Below are 24,352 nucleotides of genomic sequence, written 5' to 3' on the forward strand. Positions count from 1 at the left end.
TCTTCAACTCTCCACTAGTCTTACTAAATTTTATATTGAAGAATAGAGTTCCATAAATACTAAAATCAAATTTGGAGAAAAAAAAAGAAAGATGTTGAGTTGGTCACAGAAATCTGCTATAATTTTGATTGTGATGGATGAAAATTGCAGATGGATGTTTAGAATAATTGGCATCTTTAACATTTAAAGTCTCTTCCTCAATGGTATATTCCTCATATGTAGCTGTCCTTCTGAACTCCCTACTTACTTTTTTTTTTTATTGATGTCTAGTTGATGTAGTGTTACTGCTATATAGCATAGAGTTTCTGCTGTATAGCATAGAGACCCAGTCATTTTCTTTCTCTCTGTCTCTCTCTTTCACACACACACACACACACACAAATAGATGTTTTCTCGTACTATTTTCCATCATGGTCTATCCCAGGAGATTGGATATAGTTCCCTGTGCTACACAGTAGGACCGCATTGCTTACCCATTCTAAATGTAATAGTTTGCCTCTATTAACCCTGAACTCCCACTTCATCCCACTCCCTCCTACCCCACCTGCCATCCCCCTTGGCAACCACAAGTCTGTTCTCTCTGTCAGTGGGTCTATTTCTATTTTGGAGATAGGTTCATTTGTGCAATATTTTAGATTCCACATAGAAGTGATATATGGCATTTGTCTTTCTCTTGCTGACTTACTTTACTTAGTATGAGACTCTCTAGTTGTATCCTTGTTGCTGCAAATGGCATTATTTTGTTCTTCTTTTCTGGCTAAGTAGTATTCCATTGTGTGTATGTACCACATTTCTTAATCCATTTATCTGTTGATGGACCTTTGGGTTGTCTCCATGTCTTGGCTATTGTGAATAGTGCTGCAATGAACATAGGGGTGCATGTATCTTTTTGAATCATGGTTTTGTTCAGATATATGTCTAGGTGTGAGATTGCTGAATCATGAGGTAGTTCTATATTCGGTTTTCTGAGGAACCTCCTTACTGAACTCTCTGCTTAGTATTAATAGTTTGTCTATTTATTCTGTTAACTTTCCTATGTATATGGTAACGTCACCTGCTAATAATGACCTCTTAAAACCTCTTTCCATAAATCTTTAAATCTTTGGTTTTTTTTTTTATTATTATTTTCCTTGTATAATGGTAGTAGCCGGGCCGTCCAGTATTGTGCCGAATCAAAGAAATGAGGACAGCCATTCTTTTCTTATTCTCACATTAAGGGAATATGCCTTACAATCCTGTTAATTCTTTTGTTTGTTGTAGCATTTGGGTAGATTATTAACTTAAAGAAGTTCCCATCTATGCTTCTTGCTTAGTTTTCTGGTTTTTTCCTTGTATCTTTTTTCAAACATCAAGAAGATCGTGAGATCTCTCAGATATTTTTTCTAATGTAGCTATTAAAATCTTCAGTGATATTTTGTCTTTGATGGTCAACTAAATATACCATATTATCTTCGTATAGGATGAACCACATTAAAATAAGATGTATGATATATTTCTTATTAATACACTATTATATTCCATTGGTTTGTGTTTTTTTTCTTTCTTTCTCTCTTTCTTTTTTTTTTTTTTTTTTCAGTTTTTTTAGGCCTGCACGCGCAGCATACGTAGGTATCCAGGCTAGGAGTCAAATCAGAGCTGCAGCTGCTGGCCACAGCCATAGCCACAACCATAGCAATGTCAGATCTGAGCCACATCTGCACCACATCTGCAACCTACACCACAGCTCATGGCAATGCCAGATCCTTAACCCACTGAGCAAGACCAGGGATCTAACCTGTGTCCTTATGGATACTAGTCAGATATGTTTCTGCTGAGCCACGATAGGAACTCCAGATTTCTTTGATTTTTTATAGGAAAAAAATAAGTGGGCCTGTAAATGTCAGTTCTTGATTTATCCCTACAAAATTTTAAGACACATACTGTGTCTCTTTGAGAGGTTCTTTGAATCCATCATGCCTTCCTGCTTTTCTCTTCTGATATTGTTTTTGCTTATACATTCCATCTCTCACCTATTAACTAACTGAATAACTAACTTCTTCTGTATTGCATAGCTTGGTAAATATTTTTGTACCTTTCCCCAAACTCAAGAAGCATCAGTTATTTTGACTCAGTGCTCTTATATCAACGTGAAAGTGCTGAAACGGATTTCAAATCTCAATGCTATGATTAAAAATAAAAAATGTTGGTTTATGCTACCATGGAAGCCTGGATGCTCTCAAGGAAACAGGTTGAATCTGATTTTCTTTGTCCAGCCCCCATTAACATCTAGCACAGGGCTTATAGCAGAATAAGTGCATTACAAGTAAAGTGCATCCTTTTAAAATAGCTTTTTATATAACAATGTCTTATACTTATTTTGTGTAAGATGTTTTCCTCCAGACTGATATCCCTTCAGTTCTATGCACCTAGCATTTATTAAGTGCCAAACTCCCCAACTTCCGGAGAACTGGATGGAGTTATCAGTAAGTGGCAATAAACAAACCAAAAAAAAAAAAAAAAGTTGGTTTGTTTGTTTTCTGTTATTTTTTATCATAGCTAAACCACAGAGACCAAAATGCTTCTTCCTCTGGGAATTAGCATCCACTACATAGAAAAGGACATGCCTTGGGAATGTTTCCTGGACAATGTATTTATTATGTTTATAACATAAAGTTACGTGTTCCCTTTTCCCTGATTTAAGGTAAGCATAATACATATTTCAGGATATCATGCATCATTTGCCATTAAGAAACACTCCCTATAAATGAATCCATCATACTCTAGCCAAGAGTGAACTCGCTAGGATAGAGAGGGTTTTTGTTTTGTTTTGTTTTGTTTTCCCTTTTTTCCATTTCTAGAAAGCTAAAAAAATAAAATAATCAGGCTGGCTAGATGTTTTCTACCTGGGACTAGTTATGTCACTTGTATATTGATATATAGAAGAATCAAAGTATAGTAACATTTTCTAGAAGGTCCTTTACATACTCCATGTAGGGATTTCTACAGGACTCTAAATTCTATTATCCATTCTGTTGTAGATGATTAGAGGAATCAAGATGTCTGTTTTGATAACGAGATCATCTCTGAGTCATCCCACTCTCTGTCATGGTCCCACCCATGACGTGGTTATTCAAGTCAGAAACTTTATGGGTCACCTTAAGTACCTTCTTTATCTTGCATATCCAGTGCAATTGGCAATACTGTCAGCTTTAGATTAAAATTTATCTGGATCTATCTGTTTCTTCCATTTCTTTCCATTGACCACCTCAGCCTTCAAAGCCAAGATAATTTCTTGCTTGAGCTATTGCAACAATCTCCTTTCTGGGTTTCCTGCTTTCATTCTTGGGTCCTATAATCCCATTTCCATGCAAGAACCAGAGTAATCTTTTTAAAAATATAAGCCAGATCATGTCATTCTTTGGTTTTAGAGCCCTTCAATTGCCTCCTCTTTGATGTAAAGTAAATCTGAGCTCTTTATCCTGGTTAAAAGGGGCTTGTACAATACGGTCTCTGCCCCACCCTCCCCATCATATTGTGTCCCTTTCCCCCTCATCTCCTGATCTGGGCACCATTTTCATCTCTTGTATATGCCCATTGTATAAGCAGAACAGATGACACAGACTTTTCCTAAGACCTTGCTGTGGTCTTCTGTGACAGCTACTTATGTAGCAACTCAAATATCACTCTGTCCATTCTATGTAAGCACTTAGCGTCCTATCCATTTTATGTCCTATACTGAATACTACTGTATCCTCACCACTCAGACGAGTGGAAAATCCTAGGCATATATTTGTAATATATGTAAGGGTAGTAAAGGTGTTGACATACGGACAATTTCATATAGCAAAGTACGCTAGCAACAAAGTCCTTTGAGAGATTTACCCCATCAACATATTCATTTTCAAGCACCTGGACCTAGTCTGACCTTACCTATTGATACTCCCAATCTATTGATCTGGCCCGTCCAAAACTCACTGTGACATAGTCTCTAGCAGGATACCGTGCCTTGGCAGGATTAGATGTTATTTCTTTGAACTTTCATAGAACTGTTAGATCACCTTTCCCATAGCATAGACAGACCTAATGTTTTATTATTTATTTGTTTCTATAATTTATCCAGTTAGACTCATTGTCTTAGAAAGGCAAGGCAAGTGCTTTAGTATTATAGGATCTAGCCCGTATGTTGTAGAAAGATATTTAGAAATATTTTTAAGTTTATTTTCAATACGGTATTTGTAGCTCTCTCTCTGAGCCTAGATAATGCATTTACTCGTGTGACAATTAGACTTGACAAATGTGGAATAGTTCTCAAACTTTAGAGCTAGAAGAAAAGAAAAGCTAGAAAAACATTCGGTGAAGTAGGATTGAGGGAATGTACCTATTAGGGAGAGATAAGGATCCCAGTGTGGGATTGTTGTGTTCAGTTAGTTGTTAAACTCTAGCTCACCTTGATGAGGAGTCACCCATGATGACCCTGGGCACCTCCGCATGTACGGACGGGATCTGAAGGAGTTAACATGCACCTTTAGTGACCTCTCATTTTCTTTTCTTGTCCCGGTCTTTAGGTCAATTGAATGTTCAGAGACACTGTTTGTTGTCTCTATGTTTTCTAGCTCCCCCGCTCAGGCAGCATCCTGTACTATTCCTTCTGACAGCCCTTCCCCTGTCATCTATGGATAATCACAGAGGTATTGCTGATCTATTAATAAAGATACCTACAAGAGGTAATACTTACACTCAACATGTGTGTCAGATGATGGCAGATAACTCATTTGGGGGAAGACAGAACCACATACCAATTCTTGAAACACATGCCTGCTAGCCTTGCAACCCAAATGAAACGTCTATAAATAACAGGAAGGAAGCATATATTTAAAAATACTTACAACTTCACAGCCCTGCTAATGAGCAAGAAGACCAGAGTTCCATTCCTGTTCCTCTCACTTATTCAGTGTCTAATTTAACCCTGGAAAATTCCATAACACATCTCTCTGAACCTCAGTTTTCTCATCTAGAAAGAGCATGCCATAAATTAGGCAAACCTAGAATGTCCTATGAACTGTCACTTTCTGGATCTTCCTGAATGTCCATAAAGTTGTCGCTAATCTGTTAAGTGTGATCTGTTGTAAGTTCCCACTCTTTATTTACGGTGTTTGAAAAGCTGTGATGACTTTTGCACCCGTTCTTTAGTTCTTATCTAATTTAAAAACTTCTCTGTAAAGACTTCTTGAGGCTTCCCATTTACAGTCACTTTCTTCCCCCTCAGTTCTTCCATATCATTGTGTATCACATAGTTTCTATTTTTGATCATAAGACTCACATTATAATTACAGAGAGTGTTGTTTAGTCAAAAGTCATGGGCTTTAATGTCAGATCAAGCTAAGTTTAAACCTAGACTCCAACAACTGTTTACAAGACCACAGAGAAAGAATGGTTCAACAATTAGCTTAGATGAGATTCACTGGCTGAATTTTATAACCAAAGGAAGTAATGTTTGGAGATGCCATCTCCAGTCATCTTTCTGTGTCAGCTGTATAGCCCAATTCTTGAGCAGGATGATGCCCAATATTTGCAGGAGGCACAATTCTCTTTCCTTTCAGATAATCAAGTCAGAGGGATTTTAAATGGTATGAACCCTGTAATACTAGGATTGGATAGAAAATAGTAGGACTAGGATGTCTTTAATGTCAAGAGTATATCATGTAACCAATAACAACGAAAAGTATACCAGTTGATATATAAATTTATGGTTGACTAAGAAGAAAATAATAAAAATAATTGTCTACCTTAATGACAGAATTTCTGTCTTCTACGATCATTAAAAAAGAGCATAACTACAATGACAGCAGTATACGCAACACTGGCCGACTAACTTTGCAAAGAAGCTTTATATATAGAAAAAAAAAGTACTGTAATGGAGGAAAATTAAAAAATAGGCCGAAAACTATATTCCTTGAAAAAATACATTCTACAGTTGTTATCTTCATAGAAGTACAGTATTGGAAAAATTTAATACAGCTTCAGAATGTGATGCCTTTCATTCTAATTTCAGGTATTGTGAGTCATAATTTTGGTCTTAAACAAAAGCTGCATTTAAAATCTTTTACTTTCAATCTAACTTCTTTCAAGTTCAAAGTTAGATTCAGAGAAACAAAAAGCCACCATTCCAGGTTTTTGACAGTGTGTGATTCTGAGATAAACAACTGCAAATATAAATTTATTTCTAAAAACTTGAGTATGTGTGTATATAGAAATGTATATGTGTATGTGCAGTCTTTTCAGTGTTGATATTCATGTTTAAATTGTGCATTTATATAGCTTTTATAGTGATGCCCACTGTTACCTTATTTTTTGACTGACAATGATGGGATTTCAGTCATGCTCAGCCTTTCCAACAGTGCCAGTGATGGGATTTTTTGAAATCTTATTACGGGTTGTACTGCCCTGATCTCAGATGGAACTTTCAATCAAAAAGGCAATCAGAAGGTTATACATTCGTGAGATTCCCTGCAAAGCCAGTGATCGCATAATACAACTTGTTGGAAAGGCCTACTTGCCTCCAGTCCTTATGTGGCTATAAAGAGTAATTGGCTACTTAGCTCTCAGCACCTGCTTTTCCGTCTCCAAAATACAGCATAGCCCAAAACTCTGTTGAGTCTCAGTGTGGAATCTGGCTGCTCCTAGGAGATTTTCAAGTCTCACGCAGAGACTTGTCTTACATTAAGCATCTGATTAAGCAAACCCTCCAAAAGACACATTTGACTCTTTCCAAGCATCCCCGTTTCACTGGTGATGCCAGTGAATCTAAGTTTTATTTTATATACATACAAACACTTACCCTCACATTTTTCCTAAACACTTTTTCTGTAGAGTTCATATTCTAGAAATCACAGTTTTGCAGGGCAAGGCTAATACTTGAATTTAATTTCTAGCATATTTTAATCATCCTGTTATAAACTTTTAAATCTTATTGCTGTACTCATAAAATATTTTTTGTAAAGAATGGCCTCTTAATCCCCTGCAGTATACATATACAGGTGTTTAAGAGACATTTCTCTAGTTTGATTTGATCAGATAGTGAAGAGGGTTGAGGCCGAATTGATTCCAGGTGATGTCCAGACCCTTAGGGATATGTCAGTTCCCCAGGCGGGGATCTGGAATTGTGAGGTTGGCAGAGGGAGATGCTTTTGTCTCACTTGTTTCAAACTCAGTGGTTCTTCTCCATTACGCAGAGAACCCTTGGGCAGGGATGTTTCAAGAATAAAACAAAAAAAAAGGCCTCATGTTTGGGACACAGTCAAGACCCACAGCCACATTAAAATGCGTGTAAGAATGTCCCTTGTGGCTCGGTGGGTTAAGAACCCAACACTGTCTCCATGAGTTTGTGGGTTTCCCTGGCCTCACTCAGTGGGTTAAGGATCTGGTGTTGCTGCAAGCTGTGATAAAGGCCATAGATGCAGTTTGGATCTAGGCATTACTGTGGCTGTGGCATAGTCCTCAGCTGTAGCTCCAGTTCGACCCCTAGCCCAGGAACTTCAATATGCCACAGGTGTAGCTGTTAAAAAAAAAAAAAAAAAAGAGAGAGAAGAAGAAATAGAAGAAGAAAGAATGCCTATGGACTGAACAAGCATTTCATTTGAAAAATAACCAACCAGCCACACACACACACACACGGCATAAGTCAGTATTGCTACAATAGAAAACAGTGCAAAGAGACAAAAATAGTTGCTTTGATAAAGTTTAAAAATGTATTATTTAAAGAGTTGAGCAGGACATATTCAAATCCTAAAAGTTTGGGAACCCCACCCACCTCTTTTGGTTGAGGAAGTTTTAGCAACTTGATTGCTAAAGTTAAAAGAACTTAAGTCAAGTGGTGTGTTTGTGTTTGTGTGTGTGGGGGGGGTGTGTTTGTATGTAAGCAGCTATCTTCCTCAAGTCTTTATTTAAATTCAGGCTACTGTAAAGGATAGCTCGGCCCTATGTGAACATGGCACCATTTACCTGATTCCCCATATTACAAAACCTTAAATGGGCTTTTAAGCACAAAGAATCAGCATGGCAGTGGCAAAGAAAATTAACAAGAAAACCACACTCTCCTTCTCTCTTCCTGGGCAAAGTAAATTTTAAAGTAAGATTGGGTAACAGACATTACCTCCTGCCTGTAAAAGTCACTATATGAAGATTATCTTACTGATTGCCAAGGTGAGAGGATATGGATTTTATACTCCTGAAAAATAATGTAATTATTGTTAGACATGTTTATAAGCCTGTAATCTATGTCATTTCACTGAAAAGTACAGTAGATATGAGTCTGGTATCCAAGAGATAAGTGAAGTAATAATCTCAGCTTGGTGTAAAATGGGTAAGATAGTCAAAATATTTCTCTCGGATACTACAACAATTATTATGAATAATCTACATTCACAAAGCATTTGTTTTAGTCACTGTGCTGAGTCCTGGTATATTTTAAAGTCATTTTGGGCCATTATTTTGACCTTAAGGAAAAATGTTCAATAGCCATAGTGATAAGGGAAACTCAATAAGGGATCCATTAATGACTGGGCACTAAGTAAAATTCTAAGTATCATAGTCAAACTTTTGGTTTTTTTTTTTTTTTTTTTTTTTTGCTGACACTGGCATCAGCCTCCAGAAGTTGATGCTTCACTTTTCTAGCTAAAGCCATGCTTTTCTCAGGCAGCCCCAAGTCAATGACTAAGATGGCAGGGGAACTAGAGCCTTTTTTTGTGCAATAAGGGACACCTCTAACAGGCTCTTTCCTCAAACCCCCAGCCTTATTTCTCAGGCAAAGATTTGTCAGGGCTACAGTGGCGTCTAAGGCTCTCTTGTCAATTCCTGCTTCCTAATCTATTAATTTTTACAAGTTTTAAAATCTGCATCCCTTTCTGAAAGCTTTCCCTGCTCATTCCTGTTTCCTCTCTCTTTTATCTTTTACTACTAACTCTGCTTTGGGCATTTGCTTCCAGGAGGACCCATCTGTTACAGCTTGACCACCCTTTACGTACCCGATGTTCCTTTAATGTCCCTGTTGGTACCTTGCTGTGTGATCATTACCAAACCACTTCTCTCTGGTCCTTTTTTAAAATATACTTTTTAAAATTGAGACGTGGTTGATTTATAATCCTGTGCCAATTTCTGCTATACAGCAAAGTGACCCAGCATACACATATATACTTTCTTTTTCTTGTATTATCTTCCGTCATGTTCTATCCCAAACGATGAGATGTTATACCCTGTGCTGTACAGTAAGGTCTCATTGCTTATCCATTCTAAATGCACTAGTTTGCATCTGCTCACCCCCTCTCAGGTTCTTTATTATAAAGACTCTTACAAATAAAAGTGATCCTTGGGATGATTTAGTTGAACATTCTAGAATTCTAGTTGGAGCTGAGGACTCTCTTAACAGATCTTCATCTGATTGGGGGAAAAAAAGTGATGACAACAAAGGTATTTATAAAAATATATTTCACAAAGTAGGAAACGATACAGGAGTTTCTCTGAATACAATACATGAAGTAAATAAACAATATTGCATTAAAGCAAAGTAGAAAATTAAAATGATCTGCATGTAGTACTTGAGTTTTATCATACATTTTCTACTCCTAAATGGCAGGTTTGCATTAAAAATTGAATATGCTCATATCTTCTAGTGCTGTTCTCTTTTGGAATCTAAGACGTTCTGTGCATCACCATGAAGACTGGATGGGGAGAAGTACTAGAAACAGAAGCTGTAAAATTATATACAAATCAGTTCCTGCTCTAAAACAGGGGTGGGGAGGGGAAGCCGGAAGCATGTTTATTGGGCAGGGCATTCTGTAGGTATCTAAAAGTCTAGAGTTTAAATATTCACATGAGTCAATATACTTTCAGATGTTTGTGCTTGTAGTAAAAACACCAAATACTAGGGATTATGAACAAAATAGAAAAAACAGTCCAAAAGTTTCTCTGGGAAAATGCTGTTCCTGCCATCACCAGTCACAATAACACTTTCTACTCTAAAGAGACTATTGGCTTCCCTTTTGATAATATTGCCTGCCATACTCATCTCGTCAAAATGTACATGTATTAAACATTCATTGTATATATATTTATATAAAACAATCTAAAGGATTATTAATGGATATAATTTAGTTTTTTTCATATAGTCCCTTACTCTATAGATTACCAACCTTAATAAATAAAAGCATTAATGGACATCAATAAAATATTTATTTCGAGGATTAAACAAATAAATCCACGCGCTAGCGATAAAACCATCTGTCTCTCATGTAGTCCGCTGTGTGATACAGTTTATCTTTGTGTCCTTGTGGGAGAAGATGAAGTGGAGGGAATGAGTCATCCTGCTTCCAGAAAACAAGCCTGTTTGAATGGGATTTCTCTCCTCCCACCACTGAGCTGGCATTCCTCGCCCTGGAATGGATTACGAACATGTGAATATTTTAAGGCTCGACACAATATTTAAAGATGCTATTCAGTCTCTGATGAGTGGGGCCAACAATTATGTACAATGTGTGGTCACCGTACCGTGTAATCTAGGAGGCCTCCCAAAACTCCAAAAAGTCAGAATGTACAGCAGACCAAGTATTGCTTTATCATTTGTAGCGGGATCCTTACTGGTGAAGGGGAAAAACCATTTGCATTTATAAAAATCCTTGCAGAAGACACATATCAGCAGCAAATTTCTTGCAGGTCCGTTTTTCTAAGAAAGCACCTTTTTAATTTTGATTTTTTCCTCTTTTTTAAACCATTGCACTAAGGATTAGCCAGGATCCCAATCTTTGTCTGTGGTGGTCAGGTAAATATCAAATATCCAAAGACTTCTAGACACTCCACATACTTTAATTCACACTCCACAAGATTTATAACCTCCTAACATATACTTTGTAAAAATTTTTATTATTAATTTTTTTGGTTCGACATTAAAATGCAGTTGAGTTTATAGATGATTGGTTCTAAACTTGCCTCTAAAACAAATAGCCACATTGGTTGTATCTAAGGGGAGTGACCCTAGAATATTACAGAATGCTCAGTTCCCATGGATCGATTTCTCCTCCTCTGTCAAGTTTCTTTGTCACTTTCACCTACAGAGTAGAGTTCACCCAGTCTCTTAAAGCGGGGACCCCAGTCACTGAGGTAGTCAAAATTCTGGTCTGAGTCTGAGGTGGCCGACTCCAAGGAGCTGAGGGAGCCAGCCACAGACCCCCGGCCCTCATAGCCATAAATCTGAATGGAGTCATAGGGCGGCGCTGTGGGGTCATTATCTGCTTCGTGCAGCCGCACATTTATGAATTCATCGACATCCACACCGTTTGGAACTGGAGCAAGCCCTTGCCTTGGCATGAACTGCAAATCTGGCTTAATATCTTTACGGGGTAAAAATCCATTAATTCCATCTGGGTTTTGTAAAGTTGCGATGTCAAAAGCCTCCGTGTCTTCTTCTCCTCCTCCTTCGTCGTCGTAGCGAATGATGTTTTCTCGCACGTCTTCATCGTCTTTGATAATTAAAGGCTCGTTTTTATGTCGCCGCAGAGTTACAAACAACACCACGATGACTGGGGGGAAAACACAAAATAACAATTAGCCAGACTCACATATAATTTCCCTAGCAGCATGTCGTGTACGTTGAGAAAGGGGACATCATTTAAAAACTCAGGAGCCTGCAGCTCTAATACATTCACTCGGGAATTAAGTTCAACACCTTTCTGAAGGATGAGCATTGAATTTTGAGGGGATGCTATTCGGGTTGTTTCTGTTTATTAAATGCTGAGGAAGCTGGGTTAAAAGAACAAGCTTGTTTCTATTCATGGTGAAAGCTGCATTTAATGCCCTTAGGAGCTCTAGAGTGAATGGCACTAAATGGAAAAGAGCACAGAGAGCATAACTAACTTGCTGTGTATCTTGGGCAGGTCATTCAATGTTTTTTGGCTCCTTACCCCTGTTCTATAAAGCAAAAGGAGCTTAATAGATCACCTCTAGTATACTTTTATGTTTTTAATCAGTACTTCAAGACTCTTCAATCAAATAATGTTCATTCACACATGAAGTGATAGATTAAGATAAATGTCAAGTTTGCATGGGCAACTTCTTGTCTGCATGAAGGCTGGCACTCCTTTATCTGGCCAGGCAGGCCCAAAGGTGGGGAAAGGGAGAGGAAAACTTAAAAAAAAAAAAAAAAAAAAAAAAAAAGAGCTATGTCTAGATACTTACAACGGAGCGTGACAATGGGAGAAAAAAGTATGTGTACATGTATGTATAACTGGGTCCCCATACTGTACAGTGGGAAAAAAAAAATTGTGTTGGGGAAATAACAATTAAAAAAAAAAATCCTAGTGGGATCAGCCAAACTAAACTTGGGCCAAGGGCATTAAAAAAAAAAATAGCAGGCAATGCTGCTCAATCCAGGGGACTGGATGAGCAGAACAGGTGTAACCAGGAAGGTAGTAATTGACATAACCTTTATTGAAGGGCAGATTAAGATGTAATTTCCCTTTTGCATATGTTTCTACTGCCTATCTTACTTTTTTTTTTTTTTTTTTTTTTTTTGGTCTTTTTAGGGCCACACCCACAGCATACGGAGGCTTCCAGCTTAGGGGTCAAATGAGAGCTGCAGCTGCCAGCCTGCACCAGAGCCACAGCAATGCAGCATCCAAGCTGCGTCTGCGACCTACACCACAGCCCACGGCAATGCTGGATCCTTAACCCACTGAGCAAGGCCAGGGATCAAACCCAGGTCTTCATGGATACCAGCTGGGTTCATTAACTGCTGGTTCATGACAGGCACTCCCTATCTTACTTTTATAATTGGATTTTTTAGTGGAAAAGAGTGGTAAAAACGTTTCCTTAATTTGAAGTCTTCATCATAATTGATTTTAATATCAAGAAAAATATCTGAGAAACACAATGCTCTTTTAAAGATAATATGTATTTTTGATTGCTTGGCTTTTTTCTTTTTATCTCACCAAATATTGTGATTGGATGGACTCAGCAACCCAATCTATACATTGTTAAGGTGAGTATTTTTGGACATATAAGAGCCCCCTATTGAAGAAAACTGGCCTGTATCTGAAGATCTGGAGGCTTTGTTATATAACTGTTAATGTTGTAACCACATAAAGGTCCATCCCCACTTTCACCACCATTATGCTTAGTTTGTCTTTTTACTGGTGATGGGATTGAAAAAGGCACTGAATAGTTCTCTCCAATTGGACATTTACTATCACAATCCATTTTTTTTTTCTTCCCTTCCTTTTAGTGACCTCAAAGCTTGGAGAAGTGCAAAGGAGTTTTTCCTCCAAAGAATACTGATATGTTGCTAGGTTAGGGCTTTCTGTCCTTATGTACTGTCATTTATGAACCAGAAAAATGGTGACCATAAGGCTATGAAGAAAATACGTACCTAGCAGCAAAATGATGCATGCTAATATGGCAATTAAGGCGCCCATACTGAGTCCAATTGGAAGTACATAAGCTTCAACATTACAAGACTGGACAACACCATCACTGCTGCAGCCACAGACCCGGATGGTCAGGGTGCTGGTGCTGCTCAGAGGAGGATTCCCACTATCACTGATTATGATTGGCAAAAGATAGACTTCTTGCTTCTGGCGGTTGAATCCATTATGCTTTGCCAAAATGCTGAGGGAATTATCTGGAAAAAGTGAAAATTACAATAGTTTGCATCATTTCAAAACAGCTGCCCAAACAACACTTGTTTTTCTAGTTCATAAATCCTCTCAAACCTCAAGACAATCCCAACTCCACTGAACCACTTGAGCTCTCTCCCCTTTTCCCACTTTTCCAAAGGGTATGGATCAAAACATCCACACCCTAACAGGTTCAATGCATGGGGTATCAGAATAGACTAATGGAGTTTTACAATCACCTTGTAAATGCAAAAGATTTCATTTACCAAAAAAAAAAAAATCTTCAAGTGTCCTTTTAGATGACACAGATTACCCAAGTACCCATAAATAAGTTTAATATTCTCTCCTTTATAATGCAAAATTGGCTAGACAGAATTTCCCCATATTTGAAAGTCATGTTTGAGAAGCTTTGTGTTACAAGATAGATTCTTTAACAGTTTGGTGTACAAAACAATGCGCTTGACTCCTATAGATACCTACAAAGAATCATTCATGCTCTAGAGCATTTATACTAAGATATAACAAAAGTCTCATTTACTGCCAATTGGAGGAGATATGCCACATATTTTAAAATTTTGTAGAGAAGACCTGTAGTGGTTACACAAATAAGAATTAAATGAGAAGTCATGGGAGCAGGTGATCCATTTTTCACCTATTAATTATGTATATGGAAATGTATATTGGTTGTCGGGAGGAATACTCAAGGACATTTAAGCAATACTTAAGGACGTGCTTCAGTTCAAAGTAGAACTGGTCAGTGAGAAGTGATTGGTCCCATAGTAACCCTATAGTCCTCAAAACTTCTCCCAAAAATGAACTTTTTGTTGTCATTCATCCCTATCTCAGGAACCATGGCTATACATGTATATGCATATAAATACATGCACACACACGTATATATAAATTATGCATCTATTTTCTTATTTCAATTAATGAAAGACATACGTCTATTCAACATGGGAACACTGATTATTTCACACTGATATTCTAGCCAAAAGCAGGTAAACATAACTGCTTGATGTGTGCACCGTAATTTGGGCAAGATGATTATTTCAGTTGGGATTTTATCAAATATTAGCAAGTTTGCAGACCCCAGAACACCTGGCTTCCTCATTGCTGCATATTAAGGCAAGCATTCCAAACCACTGCTGTCCAGAAGTGTCCTACTGGTTTCCAGAATACTCAAAACTGTGAATATCTAGTCCACTCAAATAATTGTAAGTAAATGTGTTAGGTCTTCTGTACTATATAGTACCATATCAGAATTTTTTTTAAAAAATGATATTCCCTAAAATAGATGTATAAATCATACTTTCATTGCTTTGTTATGATATGTGGACCTACAATTCCTTGCTAGTAAGCAGTCCAACAGAAAATTTAAAAAAAAACAATTCTGATTAACATCTTTTTTTCTATATTACTTCTGATTGTGTCTCATTATTTGGTAATTTTAATAGTGAAAAGAGGTCTCCAATGGAGGTAAGCAGTGATATTCCAAATGATCTAATAATCTTTATTTCTGTGACATAGAAGGAAATACCACTAAGCTAAATGCAGGAAAACATTACCTTAACACAGATACAGAATATATAGCTGTGTTATGTTTCCAGAAAGTGTGTGACAAGTTTGAGTACAGTTAATTTATACAAGGAACGTTTGTGGATGATTTCATTCGCCATTGTTCAAAACAGAAGTTGGGAATTGTTCTTCCAGATGCAATTAATAAAATGAGAATGAGGCTTTTGTATTTCTGTGGTTAGCATTATTTATATGAGAAACTATCTTTGCATATTCTCTCTTTAAAACAATCTATAATGATAATTTAGAAACTGCAGTAGGAGTATTACTCATTGCAGAACAAAGCTATCTCCTTTATTACATAGAAAAGCATTGGTGGGTCTAACACCAAACTCATACTCCTATTTTTACTACTCCCAGTATCTGCATATGTTGCTCCTTTTATATATAAAGAAAATTATTGACTGAGTAAAGGAAGTCTATGAGTCATGTTTGCTAAATTTTACCTGCTACCTCCAGGCAAAGTCAATTCCCTATTTGCCTATTCATTTTTTTATCTTATTTTTGACTGGTACTTGCATTTATTAATTATTTAGTTTTATCTGGCCAAACTGTCATTATTTTACATGTAAAAAATATGGAATATTATCAGCTTCACACACTTCAAATTCATGTATCTAATATATTTTTAATCTACATGTTGCAAATATCTCCAACAAAGTTCCAGTTCATTTTTTTAAAACATATGATGCCTTTCATTTTATTAAAAATTTAATCTCAATGTAGTCAATTTTATCAATGAGATTACTACATTTAATCTCAATGTAGTCAATCATTATCTTTAATGATTAGTAGGTTAGCCTTATTTTTAAAATTATTAATTCCATAAAAATTACTTTTCATAATGTTATCTTTCACATTTATACAACTGTATGGAATTGATTTTTTTCTGTACTGATTATAGATTTTCCCAAGGTTAATTACAGAGTAACTTATCCCTTACCCACTGATCTTCAATTCTCAATCTCTCACAAAGCAAATTTTTGTGTATCTTCATCCTTTTAGGCTTTCTATTATGCTCCAATGCTATTTTTCTAATCCTACATCAATACCATGCTTTTTAACTATGAAAAATTTATAATAAATCTCAATGTTTGCTAGGTTATATTCCCCTGTCGTGTTCTTCTTAGGAATAACTCAGCTATTCTTGCTCATTTGCTAATCCCTGACAAATAGAGTTCCAAATCAAGTTCCAAGAAAATTCTTATAAGGGTTTTAGTAAAAATCATATTAAGGTGTACATAAATTGAGAGAATTAACAGCTTTATTATCTTTAGTCTTCTATATCAAGATCACAGTTCCTTTATTTTATTTAATATATGTCCACAGCATGTTTTTATTTTAGCTACAAGAGATTTCTACCTCTTTCATTACAGTTGTTATTAGTACTGTATTATTTTGTTACTTTAGTAAATATTATCCTTTTAAAATTATATTTTCATCTCATCATGACTGGTATATAAAATGTAATTGTTTTATACAGTGATTTTAATTCCAGTAACCTTGTAAAACTTTGTTTTTTTAACTTATAAAACATATATCAACATGGAGATATGTGTAAGGAGCATAATAATGTGATGAACTCCACAGAATTGCTCCCCGGTGGAACTGGTGAGAATTAATTAAAAAAAAAAATAATGTCTCTGGAAATGGTCCTGGAGACAAGCAGCAAATCAAGAAACATTTATTCAAGAAAATCTACTAGAGCATGGTAGGAACGATGAGATGTAGTGTGTCAACCAGAACCTACTCCCTTCATCCCTTCTCTAAGGTCTATGAGATGGAAACCCCACTCCAGGCTGGTTCAGCCAAGAACAAAGATGTGGGGCTCTTTTCTTCCTTACAGTCCCTATTTGTACAGCAAGGCTCTACCTCGCCAAGGCTTCACAGGGGATATAGGGCTTCAGCTGTGCTTGCCCTGGACTGTAAGGTGGTGGTTTTTTACTGAGACAGCCAAGCCACATAGGCTTGAGGCTACCGTCCCCCAGCAACAAGTGTAGAGTTGTGACTCAGCCAAACAGACCATAGTCTCCAACTCTGTTCCAAAAGCAATGGCTTAAAATTTTGCCCCACTGGAGAAGCAGAGAACCTAGGAAAGTGATGGGGGGGGAGCCTGCCTGGATCAGAACAAGGACCCCAAGTGGGATTGGATTCATTTGTAAAAAAAATTCAAGCCACCTGATTAAAAACAGTACAGAAATCATCGGGCATTTGGTAGAGTTTAACAACTTGAATGGAGTCGAGGAAAGAGACAGAGAGAACCCTGCCAAAACTGCTGCCATTCCAGAGTGACCATGGACACACCAAAGCTTGGGATGCCCTGAGGTGAAACATCAGAGGCTTAACACTGCCAAAGGGAAACAGACTTCCCTTAAAAAAATCCAGCCAGTCATGAAACAAATAAATAAGCAAATCTCAATAGCAAGCTTTGGGTGGAAGGTCAATACACAGAGTTGCTATAATATATTCTCTAAAAAAGTCCTGTTTTTAACAAAAGATTACAAAACATACAAAGAAACAAGAAAATATTACCCATAAACTGGGGAGGGGGGCTAGGGGAAAGTAGGCCAAAAAAAAAAAAAAAAAAAAAAACCCATTAGAGTAAACAAATGTCTGATTAAACAAAGACTTCTAAGGAGAGTAAACAAATGTCTGATTAAACAAAGACTTCTAAGGAGCCATTATAAATGTGTTCAACGAACCATAGTAAGCCATTCTTAAAGAAGGAAATGATGGCATGATAATGTCATATCAAATAGAGAATATCAGTAGAGAGATAGAAATTATTAAAAAAAAAAGAAGAGTTCCCAGTGTGGCACAGTAGAAATGAATCCAACTAGTGTCTGTGGGATGTAGGATCAATCTCTGGCCTCACTCAGTGAGTCGGGATCCAGGGTTGCCATAAGCAGAGGTGTAGGTCACAGTAGGTCATATGCTGTGGGTACAGCCTTAAAAAGCAAATATATATATATAAGTATTTTTTTAAAGAATATATACATATGATCTTTAAAAAAGAATACAATGGAAGTTATAGAGTTGAAAAATACAATAACTAAAATTTAAAAATTACAATGATTACAATGGCTAAATTATACATTTGAATTAATAAAGCCTTCGTGAACTTGGAGATAGATCAATACAAAATGTGCAAGCTGAAGAATAAAGAGAAAAAAGAAAGAAGAAAAATGAATAAAGCCTCAGAAAAGTACAGGGCACCATTAAGTGCACCAACATATTTCCGTGAAAATACTAGGAGACAAAGGAGAAGAAAAAACATGACTGAAAACATAAAACAATTTAAAAACATTAGTTTACACATTCAGAAGGCTCAACATCAAGGAGGTAAAGACCTGAGTTCCCCCTGTGGCTCCAGAGAAACGAACCCAACTAGTATCCATGAGGATGTGGGTTCAATCCGTGGCCCCACTCAGCGGGTTATGGATTCAGCATTGGCATGAGCTGTGAGCTGTAGGTGTAGGTTTCAGATGTGGCTTAGATCTGGTGTTGCTGTGAGTGTGGTGTTGGCTGGCAGCTGCAGCTCTGATTTAACCCCTAGCCTGAGAATTTCCATATGCTGCAGGTATGGCCCTAAAAAGCAAAAAAAAAAAAAAAAAAAAAAAACTTCAAAGCAAAGACAGATGATTGTCTTGAAAGCAAGACAAAATTGATGGACCACTTCCAAGGAAACCCCAATAAGATTAACAACTAATTTTTTATGAAACAATGAACACCAGAACAAAGTGGGCTAGCTCATTCAAAGTGCTCAAAGCAGAAGCTTTCAAATAAGAATATATTCAACAAAACTATCCTTCAAAAAAAAATGAAATAGAGACATTCCCAGATAGAAAAAAAAAAAAAAAATGAGGGTATTGTCACCAGCAGACATGTCTTTTAAAAAACAATAAAGGAAATTCTTCAGACTGAAAGCAAACAACCCCAGATGGTAATTCAATTCCACATTAAAAACAAAGAGCATCAGGAAAAGTAATTATGTAGTTATATAAGACCGTATAAATGCATAGTTTTTCCTCTTTTCTTAACCTTTAAAAAGCAATTGTATAAAACAGTGCATACATAATATATTGTTGAATATATAATAACTAGAAATTCAAAAGAAATAGACTGATATACCAATGTCCTACTTTCAGTAATAGATAAAACAACTAGTCAGAAATAAATAAGGAAATAGAAGATTTTAAAAACCATATAACCCAACTATACCTGATAGATATCTTTAGAACACTCCACCCCAAAACAGCAGAATAAATATTCTTTTCAAGTACACATGGACTATGCTGCAATGTAGACCATAGGCTAGGCCACAAAAAAAAAAAAAACCCTCCGTAAATTTAAAAGGATATAAATTATACAAGCTACATTCTCTGACCCTTGAAATTAGATATTCAATAATAGGAAAAAAAAAATTGGGGTGGGGGGACTCACTCAGAAATATGTGGAAATTAATGCATTCTTCAATAGTCAATAATTCAATGAGGAGATTAAAAGGAAAATTAGAAAAAAGTTGTGAAACAATGTAAATGAAAATGCAATCAATCGAAATATAATGGATGCAGTTATAGCAGTACTTAGAAGGATACCTATATCTTTAATGCCTATATTATTATTGTTTTTTAATCTTACTATACTAACAAGCCCCTCAAATACAATTTTGAGTATAACAAGTTATGGTAGACATCTGTACATTGTTCTTGATATTAAAAAAGAGAAAACAGCTTTTGACTTTCAACAGCAAGTAAGATGATTGATGGTGTTTATTTGAAGACACTTTTTGCAATTGTTTGTTTGTATGCATTCATTTTTTTCTTTTCAAAATTTTTACTTTCTTTTGCTTTATTTGCTTTACAAAGGGAAAGGGCAGTTGTATCAAAGATAGTAATGTAGCTGTTTGCTACCTCTAAACTAGGCTTCAGTTGTATTTTTCATTCTTTAAAAACCTTTCAATCTTTCATGTTTGCATGAATTTCCATTTTTTTATCATTTTGTTTTCTCTGCAACTTAGCCTGTTTTATCCTTATGGCTTCTTCTCTTACTTATTATGCTATTGTATTATTTTTTCTTTTTGATTCCATAGACACATACCTCAGGATTTTGTTAAAAAATGAAGTCTCTTAAAGTTGAGTATATAATGACAGAGTTTGACAAAAGATAGAAAGCTATTGCACCAAGATTTATTAAAGAAGAGAGTGGACCAAAAGTATTTGACATTCTTTAGGGTAGACTAATATCCAGTATAAATATCAGTTGCTACTCATCTACTACAGTTGTGTTGCATTGAGATAGAAATATCTTAACCTTATTACCTAATTCTCTGATACTTGCAATAGGCAAAATATTCAAATATCTGTATTCTCAATTTTCTCTCAGTTTTGGATTTTCCTGTTCTCTCATCTTCCTGGAATGCTTTGCTTATGAGCCTTACACCAAGGAGGATGAATGACTCCATTTTCACATCCTTGCTTCATACTCCACACCCATTTGTTACTGCTAAGATTTGTTGAAGAAAAGATCATAAGGGGAGTTAAAGGGGACTAAAAGCACCAGGCATACTTCAAATGAAAATATTCCTAAAATAATGGTACAGGTGGATTCCTTACTGAGTAGTACAAGATGTATAACAAATAAATTGTTAAGAAAGGACCAGGTAAATAGTAGGTGCATAGGTGTTTTTTTTGTTTTTTGGGTTTTTTTTTGGTTTCAGATGCCATATTACAGTTATGCCATTATGTATGTATGTATGATATTTCAGATTCTATCAACAGATTAATTTTGAATAAAAATAGTTACTTGTATTCTTAGTTTTGCCATTTTGTTTTTCCAGAGACTTTGTCATAATTTTACTGGAAATAGTTAGTGGCAGTAACAAAATCAGCCATCTTGAAATTAAATTCTTAGAAATTTTATGTAATAGTTTTGACATTATAGAGACAGGTGATATTCAATAAAATATGTATATTATCTCCTTAGACTCTAAGCCCCTTGAGGGAGACGAGTCTTAGTCACAGCTCCATTCCTAGTCTTTATCACGGGACTTGGCACAGAACAAAGATTCTTAAAACATTAGTCATATTGTTTAATCTACTTTCATTTGGTTTTGCCACCACTCTTCCTTCTCTCTACATTCTAGCCATGCGGGTATTTTCTGCGTTAAGGATCTTCTGTCCTCAGGGCTTTCACTTTTGCTCTCTTTACTGCCTGATAATCTCTCTACCCTCCACACCCCAATCTAAACTCTTCATATTTCTGCATTCTTTATGGCCATGTTTAAATATCACTTTGGGAGGAAAATTTTTCTTACTAGTAGTCCCCAACTAGTAAAATAAATGAATTATGTAATCTTCTACATAAACCATATGTGATCTTCTAAATACCTTTTTACTTTCATTAAAACATTTATCACAGAGAAACAACATCATAATGAGTATCTGATAGACACTAGGGGTTCAGCTATAAATTAGGGAACTTCCCAGTAACAAATAACCACTATAAGATGCATAATGACTATTCAGGAAATATTTGCTGAATAAATGAATAATCATTAGCTATATTTTTTGCGGCTCATATTTACTTCCATTCATGTTATTTTTTGTCATAGGAACTATATGTTGTGCAAAATAAGTGAGTAAGAAGGTATAACTTCATGATATTGAAAGGGTATATATAGCCCAGGGTCTTATTTGGAAATGTAAGACAAATATTGATGGTTTCCAAGTCTTTTCCCTGGGCATGCCTCCTGTCATGTAAAGTGAGCAATAAACTGAGGATGCTTATATTCAAGTAGAGAAGACTCAGAGAGGAAGGAAAATTGCTCTAAAATAATATCTGGGAGTTCCCGTCTGGCTCAGTGGAAACGAATCTGACTAGTATCCTTAAGAACATAGGTTTGATCCCTGGCCTTGCTCAGTGGGTTAAGGATCTGGTGTTGCCTTGAGCTGTCGTGTAGGTTGCAGACATGGCTTGGATCTCACATTGCTGTGGCTGTGGCCTAGGCTGGCAGCTGCAGTTCCAATTCCACCTCTAGCCAGGGAACTTCAATATGCCGTGGGTGTGGCCATATAAAGCCAAAAATAGACTAGACTAGAATTAAAAACAAAACAAACAAAAAAACCAAAAAACTGAAATGCCGTCCTTTAAAAAGGTGCACACCAGACTTCTCTTTTACTGAGCTAAAATTGGATAACTTAGTCCTACATTCAGAGAGGGGCTCCTAGTCTGAGTCTCTCCTAGGCTGTTCTAGGAGGAATTCCCTCTTTGATTCTTATATTCAGTCTTTGAATCACTTAGAATTGGAAATCAAAGAGCCTTTTTTCACACAATATTAATATACTTATGATAAAAATTTCCTTTAGTAAATAAGTCAGTAAGTGTTACGGATTGAAAGTTTGTATAGTCCCCAAATTCATATAGTGAATCCCTAACCACCCCCTGTGGCTATTTTTGGCAATGAAGCCTGTAACGAAGCATTTAAGGCCGAAGGAGTTTATAAGAATGGGACCCTTATCCTGTAGAATAGATGTCTAGAGAATACAGACATGACAGAGCTCTCTCTTTCTCCACCTATGGGTGCACAAAGAAGAGTTCATGGGATGGTGGCCACTTACAAGCAGCCAAAAGAAGAGGCTTCAGGATACAATATATTTTTCCTATACCTTGATCTTGAGCTTCCTAACCTCTGGAATGGTGAAAAATAAATTTATGTTGTTGAAACCACCAGTCTGAAATAATTTGTTATAGCAGCCTCGGCACACTAAGATAGTACTAGAGTCACTCATTAATTCCATGTGCATACTCCATTAAAAAATAGAAAGCCTATCTACAGAGATAGACTGTGCCTACTTGGATAATGCTTGAAATGTATTTACCATTTATTTGTCTAATTTTTCTCACATTCCTAAGTTCTTTCCTTCCTTCTTTTTTTTCTTCCTTCCTTCCTCTTTTCCTTCTCTCCTTCCATTTATTTTCTTCATATTTTAATACAACATAGTAACCATTATTATTGTTGTTACTATTTAAACATCTCATTTTTTTCCAAATTGTCTTTTTTTTTCAAGATAAAATAAAGCGGGCTAATCTAACGATATTTGTTTTAGTGTAGTTCATCTGTTGTTGCCATGATGCAGACATTTCACTTTGGTCTAGGTCCCATTTATTTGAAATCATGGAGTTCTGGCTTTTGTTTATGCTCTTAGATGCAAGCAATAGCAACAAGGAGCCAGAGTTAATGAAAGCATTTGCCAGGCAAATGTTTATGACAAAGGAATAGATGAAGAGAAGATCAGTAGATACTGTGCCTTTTTGAGAAATGTCTCTTGTCATTTGACTTGCAAATTTAATTCAAATTTTCTTGGTGGAATCAAATGGAATGAAAGTGGCAAGGAAGTGAAAACAAAAGGAAAATGGCACTCTGTTCAGTAGGTATGGACAAGAGATTTAATTAAATTCTTATCATTGGGTTGTGTCTGTTGTTTATTTCTAAAAACCTAGCAAAGCAATAAAGATACCAAATCCATGAGATTGAAGAATACTAGATACCTGCATATGCAGCATCTTGCTATCTAGGAATATGAAGCAAAGATCATAATATCTATACTTCATTTATAGATTTTTACTCTGAACACTAGGTCTTGTTGGAAATAATCAGGCTGTAATGAATTAATAAAAACTAAGATTCTGTGGAACCAGTCTCCTCCAGCATCGTTTTAATTTTCTACATAATTCATTGAAAGTTTACCAACATGCTAAATCTACAACATGCAACTGGATATTCTGAACCACCTAATTAGATCATTTGTCATTCTTTTCTTGCTTATTTCCTCATTACATAGGGTACCATGCTACCTGATGTCAATAATTTCAATGTTTATAGGCTGGCTTGTTGACTGATGATCAAATCTTCTAATATTTAATAATAAAGTATGTACATCTGGCTATAAAATAGTGATCAAGATTTACGATGACTTTAGAAAAATCACCATTGTGAATTATTTTAGAATTCCTAGACTAAGACCAAAGTTAATGTTTAGTCAACATTTTATGAGTACACATAGAATAAACTAGCGCTTTTTAACAGGAAAATAAAAGCTTATTTCATAACAACCATGGAGCACTACAATTCT

The 24,352-nt window shown here is 36.1% G+C and overlaps 1 protein-coding gene across 7 annotated transcripts in view; it reads right to left on the reverse strand.

The window, feature by feature from the left end:
- The window catches only part of CDH8 (cadherin 8), a 721,537-nt gene continuing 706,630 nt past the window's right edge, over positions 9,446–24,352 (reverse strand). For 6 of the 7 annotated variants that reach the window (XM_021093979.1, XM_021093977.1, XM_021093978.1 and 3 more), the window contains 2 exons: positions 13,394–13,645; positions 9,446–11,549 (listed from right to left, as the gene is read on the reverse strand). In XM_021093979.1, coding sequence (XP_020949638.1) covers positions 11,056–11,549; positions 13,394–13,645 — 746 coding nt within the window. In that variant the 3' untranslated portion in view covers positions 9,446–11,055. The remainder of the gene's footprint in view (positions 11,550–13,393; positions 13,646–24,352) is intronic. The other variant, XM_021093981.1, reaches the window with a different exon arrangement.

This window comes from Sus scrofa, chromosome 6 (genome assembly GCF_000003025.6).
Source record: "Sus scrofa isolate TJ Tabasco breed Duroc chromosome 6, Sscrofa11.1, whole genome shotgun sequence".
NCBI classification, from domain to species: domain Eukaryota; kingdom Metazoa; phylum Chordata; class Mammalia; order Artiodactyla; family Suidae; genus Sus; species Sus scrofa.